General features: G+C 42.7%; 1 protein-coding gene across 7 annotated transcripts in view; it reads left to right on the top strand.

Moving 5' to 3' along the window:
* The window catches only part of LOC106574143 (guanine nucleotide-binding protein subunit beta-4), a 42,758-nt gene extending 29,640 nt beyond the window's left edge, over window positions 1-13,118 (top strand). For all 7 annotated transcript variants that reach the window (XM_014149777.2, XM_014149779.2, XM_045697390.1 and 4 more), the window contains exons 5-10: window positions 155-218; window positions 763-925; window positions 1,172-1,238; window positions 2,755-2,956; window positions 6,198-6,414; window positions 8,273-13,118. In XM_014149777.2, coding sequence (XP_014005252.1) covers window positions 155-218; window positions 763-925; window positions 1,172-1,238; window positions 2,755-2,956; window positions 6,198-6,414; window positions 8,273-8,379 — 820 coding nt within the window. In that variant the 3' untranslated portion in view covers window positions 8,380-13,118. The remainder of the gene's footprint in view (window positions 1-154; window positions 219-762; window positions 926-1,171; window positions 1,239-2,754; window positions 2,957-6,197; window positions 6,415-8,272) is intronic.

Here is a 13,118-nt window from a genome sequence, read left to right as displayed (position 1 = left end):
ACTGCTTTGGAAGCAGAAGGTTTTCTGGCTACGTTAGTTATGCATGCATTAGGTGTCCTCTAACTAGTTCCATTGCTTTTTTTTTGTATGTCGGTGTGATGTGGTGACAGGTCAAACCCTTCAATATAATGAAACCATACTCTCTGGCGTCTAGGTTACTCGTAAGCGCCTCCCAAGATGGAAAATTAATCATTTGGGATAGTTACACAACTAACAAGGTAAGACTTACATTATACTGCACCTGTGTAACCTCTCTCAAATAGTGAGACATTTTATACTGCACCTGTGTAAATTCCCTCTCTCAAATAGCATCAAAGACAAACGGACACCAGTAAAATACCTCACACTGTAGCAAACATTGCTATCCTCGTTGTCCTTGGTTATTTTCTGCATACTGTCTTACATTCCACTCCTGAGTGATTAAGTTAAGCATGGTTGGGTTCAACTCAATTTCCAATTAGGTCATATCAGGAAGTGAAATCGCCCTGACTTAAATAAAGGTTAAATTAAAAAGTGAATTAGCCTGAAAGAATTGCCTCTTATTTCCTAGGATATTTCTATTCCCGAATTTGAATGTCAATTCACTTCAGGACAGATCCTAACATAAGATCTGCACACATAACTTGGACTTTGGATGCCAAAATACAGGTTATGCGTGCAGATCTCAAGTTAGGATTTGGTCCTTTCTGAATGGACAGAATTTTTTTTTGTGCAGCCCTGGAGCTAACAAGCGTTAAACAATAATTTGTGTGTGTTCCGTAGATGCATGCCATCCCGCTACGCTCCTCCTGGGTGATGACCTGTGCCTACGCGCCCTCTGGGAACTACGTGGCGTGCGGAGGCCTGGACAACATCTGTTCTATCTACAGCCTGAAGACCCGCGAGGGAAACGTGCGTGTCACCCGTGAGCTACCCGGACACACAGGTACACACTGGAGAAGGCTTTTTTTAAGAGGCGGAATACTGCCATTTTAGAGAGGAAATTGAACAATTTCAACTCATCAACGTCTTTGATTGGTTCAAGCCTAGTTTATCTTATACTAAGAATATTTCATTTTAAAAAGGATGCTCTGAGAACCGCTATGAAATGTACCGGTAATGACTTAATATGTTATTGATGTTAATACTGTGTATTTAGCCCGCATGGTTATTTTCAACCTCTATTTTTCAGGCTATTTGTCTTGCTGTCGTTTCCTGGATGACAACCAGATTGTCACTAGTTCCGGGGACACAACCTGGTGAGTTTACTGATGTAGTGTGGGAGGAAGAACACAACTTGACGCTCTAGATCAGGGGTACTCAAGTACTGTTTTAGAAGGTTTTAAAGTTCATTTCCTGCAATTCTACACATTCCGCAGACCAACAAATGCCAATCCGTGACATAAACCATCTAAACTGGAACAACCATTTCAGTAACTGGTGGATTAGTTTAGAATTGTTATAGTTATTTATCTTTTTATAGTATGAGATCAATCAATATGCATGCAGAAACATAGATATTATATACCTGTAACAAAGCATTCTGGGAAGAATGATTATGAGGCCCCTTCCAGGTCTTTTTCACGCAGAGAGAGTTAACAGAGTGGGCTCCCAAGTGGCGCAGCGGTCTAAGGTACTGCATTTCAGTGCTAGAGGCGTCACTACAGACCCTGGTTTGATTCCAGGCTGTATCACAACCGGCCGGGATTGGGAGTCCCATAGGGCGGCGCACAATTGGCCCGGGGTTGGCCAGGGTAGGCCGTCATTGCAAATAAGAATTTGTTCTTAACTGACTTGCATAGTTAAATAAAGGTTAAATGCAATAAATAAAAAACTGAAATGAATTCAACTCAGTCAAGTAACAACAACACCATGTAGTGTTGATTCCACTTTGATTCAAATACCATTTAATTTATTCACCACATGTGGTGTCAATTTCAATCCCACTGGCGTTAACCCCACTAGAATCAATACTCAGATATAACACTGGCGTTAACCCCACCAAGAAGCAACCCTCAGATATAACATTGGCGTTTACGCCACTAGAAGAAACACTCAGATATACCACTGGCGTTAACCCCACTAGAATTAACACTCAGATATACCACTGGCGTTAACCCCACTAGAATTAACACTGGCGTTAACCCCACTAGAAGCAACACTCAGATATAAACCACTGGCGTTAACCCCACTAGAATCAACACTCAGATATACCACTGGCGTTAACCCCACTAGAATTAACACTTGCATTAACCCCACTAGAATCAACACTCAGGTATACCACTGGCGTTAACCCCACTAGAATCAACACTCAGATATACCACTGGCGTTAACCCCACTAAAATCAACACTCAGGTATACCACTGGCGTTAACCCCACTAGAATCAACACTCAGATATACCACTGGCGTTAACCCCACTAGAATCAACACTCAGATATACCACTGGCGTTAACCCCACTAGAATCAACACTCAGGTATACCACTGGCGTTAACCCCACTAGAATCAACACTCAGATATACCACTGGCGTTAACCCCACTAGAATCAACACTCAGATATAACACTGGCGTTAACCACACTAGAATCAACACTCAGATGTACCACTCAACACTTTTTACCTTAACACCTGTGTGTGTCAGACTGTAACACACACACATACAGGAGAAACCAGTACACCTCCCCATTCATCATCCAATCATTTCAAGTCTCAACATCTCCCTGTACCCTCATACCTCTTCTCTTTCTCCCCCTCACCCCCCCGCCTCTCTGTATCAGTGCTTTATGGGACATCGAGACGGGTCAGATGGCCACCAGCTTTACGGGCCACACTGGGGACGTGATGAGCCTGTCCCTCAGTCCCGACTTCAAGACCTTTGTGTCGGGGGCCTGTGACGCCTCCTCCAAGCTGTGGGATGTCCGGGACGGCATGTGCAGGCAGTCCTTCACTGGCCACGTGTCCGACATCAACGCTGTCTGCGTGAGTAGTAGGCCTAGGAGTTATATACAGTGAGGTAAAAAAGTATTTGATCCCCTGCTGATTTTGTACGTTTGCCCACTGACAAAGAAATGATCAGTCTATAATTTTAATGGTAGGTTTATTTGAACAGTGAGAGACAGAATAACAACAAAAAAATCAAGAAAAACGCATGTCAAAAATGTTATAAATTGATTTGCATTTTAATGAGGAAAATAAGTATTTGACCCCTCTGCAAAACATGACTTAGTACTTGGTGGCAAAACCCTTGTTGGCAATCACAGAGGTGATGAGGGAGGGAAATAAGGGAGTGAAATAAGTATTTGACCCCCTCTCAATCAGAAAGATTTCTGGCTCCCAGGTGTCTTTTATACAGGTAACGAGCTGAGATTAGGAGCACACTCTTAAAGGGAGTGCTCCTAATCTCAGTTTGTTACCTGTATAAAAGACACCTGTCGACAGAAGCAATCAATCAGATTCCAAACTCCACCATGGCCAAGACCAAAGAGCTCTCCAAGGATGTCAGGGACAAGATTGTAGACCTACACAAGGCTGGAATGGGCTACAAGACCATCGCCAAGCAGCTTGGTGAGAAGGTGACAACAGTTGGTGCGATTATTCGCAAATGGAAGAAACACAAAAGAACTGTCAATCTCCCTCGGCCTGGGGCTCCATGCAAGATCTCACCTCGTGGAGTTGCAATGATCATGAGAATGGTGAGGAATCAGCACAGAACTACACGGGAGGATCTTGTCAATGATCTCAAGGCAGCTGGGACCATAGTCACCAAGAAAACAATTGGTAACACACTACGCCGTGAAGGACTGAAATCCTGCAGTGCCCGCAAGGTCCCCCTGCTCAAGAAAGCACATATACATGTCCGTCTGAAGTTTGCGAATGAACATCTGAATGATTCAGAGGACAACAACTGGGTGAAAGTGCTGTGGTCAGATGAGACCAAAATGGAGCTCTTTGGCATCAACTCGCCGTGTTTGGAGGAGGAGGAGGAATGCTGCCTATGACCCCAAGAACACCATCCCCACCGTCAAACATGGAGGTGGAAACATTATGCTTTGGGGGTGTTTTTCTGCTAAGGGGACAGGACAACTTCAACGCATCAAAAGGACGATGGACGGGGCCATGTACCATCAAATCTTGGGTGAGAACCTCTTTCCCTCAGCCAGGGCTTTGAAAATGGGTCATGGATGGGTATTCCAGCATGACAATGACCCAAAACACACGGCCAAGGCAACAAAGGAGTGGCTCAAGAAGAAGCACATTAAGGTCCTGGAGTGGCCTAGCCAGTCTCCAGACCTTAATCCCATAGAAAATCTGTGGAGGGAGCTGAAGGTTCGAGTTGCCAAACGTCAGCCTCGAAACCTTAATGACTTGGAGAAGATCTGCAAAGAGGAGTGGGACAAAATCCCTCCTGAGATGTGTGCAAACCTGGTGGTCAACTACAAGAAACGTCTGACCTCTGTGATTGCCAACAAGGGTTTTGCCACCAAGTCATGTTTTGCAGAGGGGTCAAATACTTGTTTCCCTCATTAAAATGGAAATCTCTCTATATATATATATTAAAATGGAAATCAGATATCACAAATATTATATTTGGTATACCATATTCACTTTTTTTGCTAACATCGCCAGAAAACGATACAGATTTGTCTGACAATGTAATCTGATTCTTATTCAAGTAAAAAGAAGACAACCTGAAAATGGATTGTAGGATATAAGGAAACTAATGGGTCTTTCTACAAATAGACTACATTTTGGGTAGTTTAACTTGGTAAAAAATAAAACGTAATTTCATCACATTTTTACATTCTGTCATAAAGAGTACATGTTCAACTTAATAAAAAAAACATGTTTTCCCGTCTCAAGGGTTAAAATGTAAAAAAAAAAAAGACTAGTAAGTGCCATTAAGTAACAGGTTAGACTGTATCACTGTTGAGGCTTTTATTTTAAATGTGCCATGAATCCCCTTGTGACAGGGGGAATGGAAGCTTGTTGTGTGCAACAGGGATGGGCAATTGAATGAAAGCTTCACAAACAGCCTATAAATATTTTTACAATTCAATTCATTCTGGTTGATGTGTTATGTTTCATGCACTCTGTTTTCCACCACAAAAAAAAATAAGGGAAAAAAAACACGATTTGACTATTATCTGTATAATTCTAGGTATCTCGATCTTGCCAACTAGCCACACATTTTAACCATTCTGGAAGTTGGTTCCAGTGGTGAACAGCTTTTACAGAAAATTCTTACTGGGCAAGTGCTGTTCTACTCACTGGAACTCACTGCTCATTCAAGACGTAAAATGAATCACTAAATCACATGAAATAAATAAATCATTTTTAGGAATGATTTTTATCAAAGCAAGAACATAACTAGGGCTCTGCGATGAAAGAAGTCGGAATAACATGACGAGGGACATGTGAAAATGCAGATTTTTGGCACATTAGCAAGTCTTTATTCATATTAAAAATGATTTCATATTAAGAGACACTTCATTTAATATAACAGGCTTTTTAAAATTCGATATTGGTGCACAATTTATTTTTTTATATTTGGATTTGATGAGTCTTTTTCAAAACAATAAAGAATAACAAGCTGCACAATTTCTACTTGAAATATCAAAGGGATGCTAAATGTACTCTATTTGTGGAGCGACCCGTATGTACTGTAACTGGTTGGGGTATTTGTACTTGCTTGACCCCGTCGTGTTAAAGTGATGCGCCCTCGAAGTTTACTTTGTCCATCCGAAGAAGGAAATGTACATTTAGCATCACGATCACCTTACACTAACATAGATTATTATAAAACATCATGTCACATTAGATAAAGCAATGAGTATAGAAAATGTATAAGACAAAGTACACTGTAATAATAACTTCATTCACTATACCTAACCCATTCTCTCTGTTATAACTTCATTCACTATACCTAACCCATTCTCTCTGTTATAACTTCATTCACTATACCTAACCCATTCTCTCTGTTATAACTTCATTCACTATACCTAACCCATTCTCTCTGTTATAACTTCATTCACTATACCTAACCCATTCTCTCTGTTATAACTTCATTCACTATACCTAACCCATTCTCTCTGTTATAACTTCATTCACTATACCTAACCCATTCTCTCTGTTATAACTTCATTCACTATACCTAACCCATTCTCTCTGTTATAACTTCATTCACTATACCTAACCCATTCTCTCTGTCTCTGTGGCGCAGTTCTTCCCCAACGGCAACGCCTTTACCACGGGCTCGGACGACGCCACCTGCCGCCTGTTCGACCTGCGCGCCGACCAAGAGCTGATGATGTACTCGCACGACAACATCATCTGCGGCATCACCTCAGTCGCCTTCTCCAAGAGTGGCCGTCTGCTGCTGGCCGGCTACGACGACTTCAACTGCAACGTGTGGGACACCCTCAAGGCCGAGCGTGCAGGTACAGTAGTGGAGGGGGCCTCACCAGGCCACTAATTCAGGTTTTGTGCTAGGTATTCACCAGGCCACTAATTCAGGTTTTGTGCTAGGTACTCACCAGGCCACTAATTCAGGTTTTGTGCTAGGTACTCACCAGGCCACTAATTCAGGTTTTGTGCTAGGTATTCATTTGGCAGTTGCACTCATCGACAGAAACGTAGTCGGTACATAGTTGGTTAAACACTGGCTGTACGGTGACTCACAATGACTCCCCCTTCTATCTATCTCCCCCTCTCTATCTATCTATCTCCCCCTCTCTCTATCTATCTATCTCCCCCTCTCTCTATCTATCTATCTCCCCCTCTCTCTATCTATCTATCTATCTCCCCCTCTCTCTATCTATCTATCTATCTCCCTCTCTCTCTATCTATCTATCTCCCTCTCTCTCTATCTATCTCCCCCTCTCTCTCTCTATCTATCTCCCCCTCTCTCTCTCTCTATCTATCTCCCCCTCTCTCTCTCTATCTATCTCCCCCTCTCTCTCTCTATCTCTCTCCCCCTCCCTCTCTCTATCTATCTCCTCTCTCTATCTATCTCCCCTCTCTCTATCTATCTCCCTCTCCCCCTCTCTCTATCTATCTCCCTCTCCCCCTCTCTCTATCTATCTCCCTCTCCCCTCTCTATCTATCTATCTCTCCCCCTCTATCTATCTCTCTCCCCCTCTATCTCTCCCCTCTCTCTATCTCTCCCCTCTCTCTATCTCTCCCCTCTCTCTCTCTATCTATCTCCCCCCTCTCTCTATCTATCTCCCCCCCTCTCTCTATCTATCTCCCCCCCTCTCTCTATCTATCTCCCCCCTCTCTCTATCTATCTCCCCCCTCTCTATCTCTCCCCCTCTCTCTCTCTATCTCCCCCTCTCTCTCTATCTCCCCCTCTCTCTCTCTATCTATCTCCCCCTCTCTCTCTCTATCTATCTCCCCCCTCTCTCTATCTCTCTATCTCCCCCTCTCTCTCTATCTCCCCCTCTCTCTCTCTATCTATCTCCCCCCCTCTCTCTATCTATCTATCTCCCCCTCCCTCTATCTATCTCCCCCCTCTCTATCTATCTCCCCCTCTCTATCTATCTCCCCCTCCCCCTCTCTATCTATCTATCTCCCCCCCTCTCTATCTATCTATCTCCCTCTCTCTCTCCCCCTATCTCCCTCTCTCCCCCTATCTCCCTCTCTCCCCCCTCTCTCTCTCTCCCCTCTCTCTCTCCCCCTCTCTATCTCCCCCTCTCTCTCTCTATCTCCCCCTCTCTCTCTCTATCTCTCCCCCTCCCTCTCTCTATCTATCTCCCCCTCCCTCTCTCTATCTATCTCCCCCTCCCTCTCTCTATCTATCTCCCCCTCCCTCTCTCTATCTATCTCCCTCTCCCCCTCCCTCTCTCTATCTCTCTATCTCCCCCCTCTCTCTATCTCCCCCTCTCTCTATCTCCCTCTCTCTCTATCTCCCTCTCTCTCTATCTCCCTCTCTCTCTATCTCCCTCTCTCTCTCTCTCGCTCTCGCTCTCTCTCTCGCTCTCTATCCCTCTCGCTCTCTCGCTCTCTCTCTCGCTCTCTATCCCTCTCGCTCTCTCGCTCTCTCGCTCTCTATCCCTCTCGCTCTCTCGCTCTCTCTCTCTCTCGCTCTCTATCCCTCTCGCTCTCTCGCTCTCTCTCTCTCGCTCTCTATCCCTCTCGCTCTCTCGCTCTCTCTCTCTCTCTCTCTCTCGCTCTCTCGCTCTCTCATCTCTCTCTCTATCCATCTCTCATCCATCTCTATCATCTCTCTCTATCATCCATCTCTATCATCTCTCTCTCCATCTCCCCCTCTCTCTCCATCCCCCCTTCTATTTCTAGGTGTCCTGGCCGGTCACGACAACAGGGTGAGCTGTTTAGGCGTGACAGACGATGGCATGGCTGTAGCCACGGGCTCATGGGACAGTTTCCTCAGAATCTGGAATTAAACCCTCCAGCTCACGTCCTCCTCTCCCCCCCTCCACCATCCCACCCACCCATACTGCTGGGCTGGACTTGAGGGTGAACACTGTCTCCCACCACCAACGTCCCGTCCACCACCTTCCACCTGTCCAATCCACAGCCAGCGCCGCTGTGAGAAAGTAACAACTCTTTCTACCTTTTCCAAGTGACATTATTTTTACCCACCTATTAATTACACAGAGCTCTCAGTACCTACAGTTAGAATGGCCAATCAAAAAAGAAAAAAATTCTGAAACGAGATGAAGAGAAAAAAAAACAAAAAAAAACCTTGCATCCCATCTTGTTTTTGGACAGGGGGGGGCACTAGAGCGCATGTTACCGTGGTTACCGCCAAATTAGAGGACATTCCGTGTGTAATATGTAAATGTATATATAAATACAGTATATATGCATAGCATTATGTGTGTGTGTGTATATATGCATATATAATGTGTATTTATATATTTTTGTAGTTTCTATCCCACCCTTTTTGTTTTATTTGCCTTACATTGTTTAATGTATATAATATTCACAGTACTAGACGATAACACAATTCAGATTCTGTCACTTGCCTCATGTACAACATAATGGACATTTCTCTCTCTGTGTGTGTGTGTGTGTGTGTGTGTGTGTGTGTGTGTGTGTGTGTGTGTGTGTGTGCGCGCGCGCATGTGCGATGGTCTACGGCAAAGGCATGCACACATGTACTATAACTAAAATACTGTATATTCATGTTGATGATAGGTAACGATATGAGTTATGAACTGGTGGCATTCCTCTCAACAAACATGTTGCTTTTTTTGGAACACAACTGTTGTGGTCGTTTTGTAGAGACGGACTAATAAGGTTAGGTCTTTTAGTCATGCCGCAGTTTTAGCCAAATCCCTTTTTCTAGAAACTAGTTAAACTAGGCTGTGATACACAGCCACTGTAGTGGTTGGAGGCACAGTCTCTCTGCAATCTAACAAACTCAAAACAGCGTGAAACTACAGCCTAGAGCCCTTACAAACGGGGGCTAAGTTCAAAACCGCGATTGTATGGCAAATAGTATTACATCACGGCCACGCCTTGCAAATCAACAATAGTGTGATATGTAATACATATGTTGCGATCAATTACTAATAGAGGCTTAACTGCATATACCCCAAAGGCCAAAGCCTTTACATTTAACCTTTATTTAACTAGGCAAGTCAGTTAAGAACAATTTCTTATTTACTATGGCGGCCTCCATCTGACCACTGAGGATCGGGAAATCTAGGGCCCAATGGTATCAAACGTAGGGCCCCAAACTGACAGGGGAGGGTTCCTAGGAATGTGATCCTGGGACTACTGTGAGCTAGCTCAGGCCTATATCATAGGACTAAAGAAGTACACAGAATTGGAAATGCTTGCAGTCTATACAGTCTCTACCAGTGGCTGGTAAGTCGAAGCATTAAGATGTGAAAAGAATGACTGCTGAATGAGCTGTGAGTAAATCCTGTCATTCCTTCCCTATGAGTGGACTTGAGGGAAGATGCCTTTAATAGCTTCTTGCTATGTCATCTTCAATTTTATTTTAGAAATTCTTGATAAACCATAATCAGGGTGGTTTAGTTGAATAACGTTAACGCTGTTGGTTTAAAGAATCTTGTCACTAAAAATCACCAGTGCCACCATAAGCCTGTAATGTTATTATAAAGAAATGTTGGTCCTTATTTAACTTTTTTTTTTCCTCACCAAAACAAATGTTATCAACAGTTATAAGTATTGCTGGAGAAGAAAGTTCACTTGGTAGAGGGCTAGATTATGCTCCTCAAATGTAAGCAAAGAACACATGCAACATACTTCCTAACAGCAGGGAGGAGGTATAGGTAACTGCCAAAATAATGTAAATGAGGGATACAAAGTGTATTGAAAGCAGGTGCTTCCACACAGGTGTGGTTCCTGAGTTAAGAAATTAACATCCCATCATGCTTAGGGTCATGTATTAAAATGCTGGGCAGGCCATTATTTTGGCTACCATGGCTATGCCCCCATAGGATGACAATGCCCCCATCCACAGGGCACGAGTGGTCACTGAATGGTTTGATAAGAATGAAAACAATGTATGTCATATTCCATGGCCGTCTCAGTCACCAGATCTCAACCCAATTGAATACTTGTAGGAGATCTCGGATCGGTGCCTGAGACAGCGTTTTCCACCACCATCAACAAAACACCAAATGATGGAATTTCTTTTGGAAGAAGGGTGTCGCATCCCTCCAATAGAGTTCCAGACACTTGTAGAATCTATGCCAAGGTGCTTTGAAGCTGTTCTGACAGCTCATGGTTGCCTCACACCTTAACACACTTTATGTTGGTCTATTCTTTATTTTGGCAGTTGCCTGTGTCTCTCACAAGACTGTGTCTCTCACAAGACTTTGTTAGTTTGTGCATCAGTCATCTTCTGTTTTCCTCGCAAGAAAACTTTGGTTTGGAGGCAACACCTATTTTTCAGTTATACACCCTAACTTCCTAAACATCTCTCTCTCTCTCTCTCTCTCTCTCTCTCTCTCTTCTCTCTCTCTCTCTCTCTCTCTCTCTCTCTCTCTATATATATATATATATATATATATATATATATATATATATATATATATATATATATATATATATGATCCATGTGGTTTGTATTAGAAGGATCTGTGGCTTGAGATCATTCTGCAAATCTCATTGCCGACATTGACCGGAACTGGCCAGAAACTCAGATGTTGGGCCTGTAGTTCAAGCCTTCACTTTTTCAAACAGTTCAGTTGACCTCAAATCACCCAGTCGCCTAATGAGACACCACTATTTCAGTGGGCCCCAAGAGAACGTTAGAAGATAATTGTCTCATTTAGAAAAATTGGCACTGGGTAAAGAATGAGGCAGGCCTTAACCTGCTATAACAGTCGAATGATTTGCTGAAATCAAGCAATTGTGAAGCACAGAGCCACGTCAGTACTATAGTAAACACTAAAAGCCAAGCTTAACAGATGACCACAACCAAAGTGCAAACCACATGCAGTTCTCAAAAGTGCTGTATATTATTTTATACAATTCTGATTTCTACCGTACAATGTTGTATTTATTGATTACAAGGAGCACCCTGTGATCATATAGTGATTTTTATATACGTTTATTTAGTTGTACGTTTTTAGCTGCTTTACCTGGCTTTGCATTAATTAGATAAATGTAAAAGAAATGGCTGGTGGTTTATTAAGCCACAAAAACACATCTTGGAGGTGACTTGGATGTAAAAAGTATTCCATATCAGTGTTGAAATTCTCACTGATTCGTGTGGGTAACATACATGCCGGTTGGGTTAGCTTTCACATTTGTGCCAATGTCATTTGCTGACCCACAGCTGTGAACTGAAAACATGTCATCATTGACAATTCATTGTTTCTCTTCGCTTGCTTACAGAAAGTGCCAGCTTTTTTTTTTTCTCCCTGAATCAAAATCTGAATCAAATCAGTGTCATTTTATTACGCTTGGCCTGTAACAAGGTCCTCTGTTGCCTGACTTCATAAAGTGCCCAATAAAAGAGAAGTGCCCAGAACATATGGACATTCCTTCAATGTTATTAAAACACTTTGTTTTCCCCAAATTAAATGAATCTCATTGTGAATGATGAGGATCCAATGAGAAATGTGTCCCTTTTAAGACAGGAAAGACATAACAAAATGGCAGGATGAAGTTTGGTCTTTTTTTTTTTACACCAACATGGCTGCCAGTGAAACAACCCCCAACTCCTGAAAGCAAGGTTGATTGTGTTGATTCCTCAGCTCAGACATCACCTGGGACAACAGAGCTATTCATGACCAAAAAAGGATGTCCTATAACACTGATAATTGAGGCTTGACCACAACACATATTAATGGTTTTAACCTGAAATAGTGACCGCATTGAAATGTGCCTGTGCAGTCCCGCTGATCATGTTGGTTAGCTGGGACCAATGGTTTCTAGGCTTCAGTAGTTGAAGGTGCTCAACCTCCCTCTATTTGACCATGTCATTGTATTTCTTTACGGTCTTCTATAGTTGTATTCATCATATGAAACGACTATTTGGTAAGAGCAGTCATGACAACGAGTATCCTACCTGATGGGATGCTGAGCCTCAGGCTGCAACGAACAGTGTGTGTGATGTTTTTTTTAAGTCTCCTTGACATATATATTCAAAGTCATCAAAAATCCTGAGAGTGTACTTACCTGGATTTCCAGGTCTAAGCAAAAGTAAGGAAGCAGCATGTGTTCTGTTGACTTGTGGACGGTCTTGCCTTGGGGATTGAGGTAGAATATTATCAAAGCAGTATTTTTAGAGGTGCGCCTTTTACGTCTTCAGAGTTTGGACAAAGTTCTGAAAACGGAGGAGCGTGTATATATAGAGAAAAACAAACAGACGTTGATAATAACCATTACATTTAGTGATCACCACAAACACAAATTAATGCACTGCCTTTTGGCTGTTGGATCTATTGGGACAGTCTTAATAGATATGTCTTTATTTATTTGTTTGTGTTTTAAGCCAGTGAAACCCAGGGACTTGGTGCCATGATGACTCTGACAGTGCTATTGTGTGAAATTATAATCAATTGTTATGGAATAATTTTTTTATATAGTCTTTTCACACCAGATTTTTTTTGTTTGTATTTGTACAGTGGCTTGGTGATACTGATGGGTTGCCAGGAGTTGATATTGTAACCAATAAAACAAGCTTTTAACCAAG

This window comes from Salmo salar, chromosome ssa16 (genome assembly GCF_905237065.1).
Source record: "Salmo salar chromosome ssa16, Ssal_v3.1, whole genome shotgun sequence".
NCBI lineage: Eukaryota > Metazoa > Chordata > Actinopteri > Salmoniformes > Salmonidae > Salmo > Salmo salar.
Note: the sequence above shows the minus strand (reverse complement) of the source record. Positions and strands in the feature narration are given on the sequence as shown.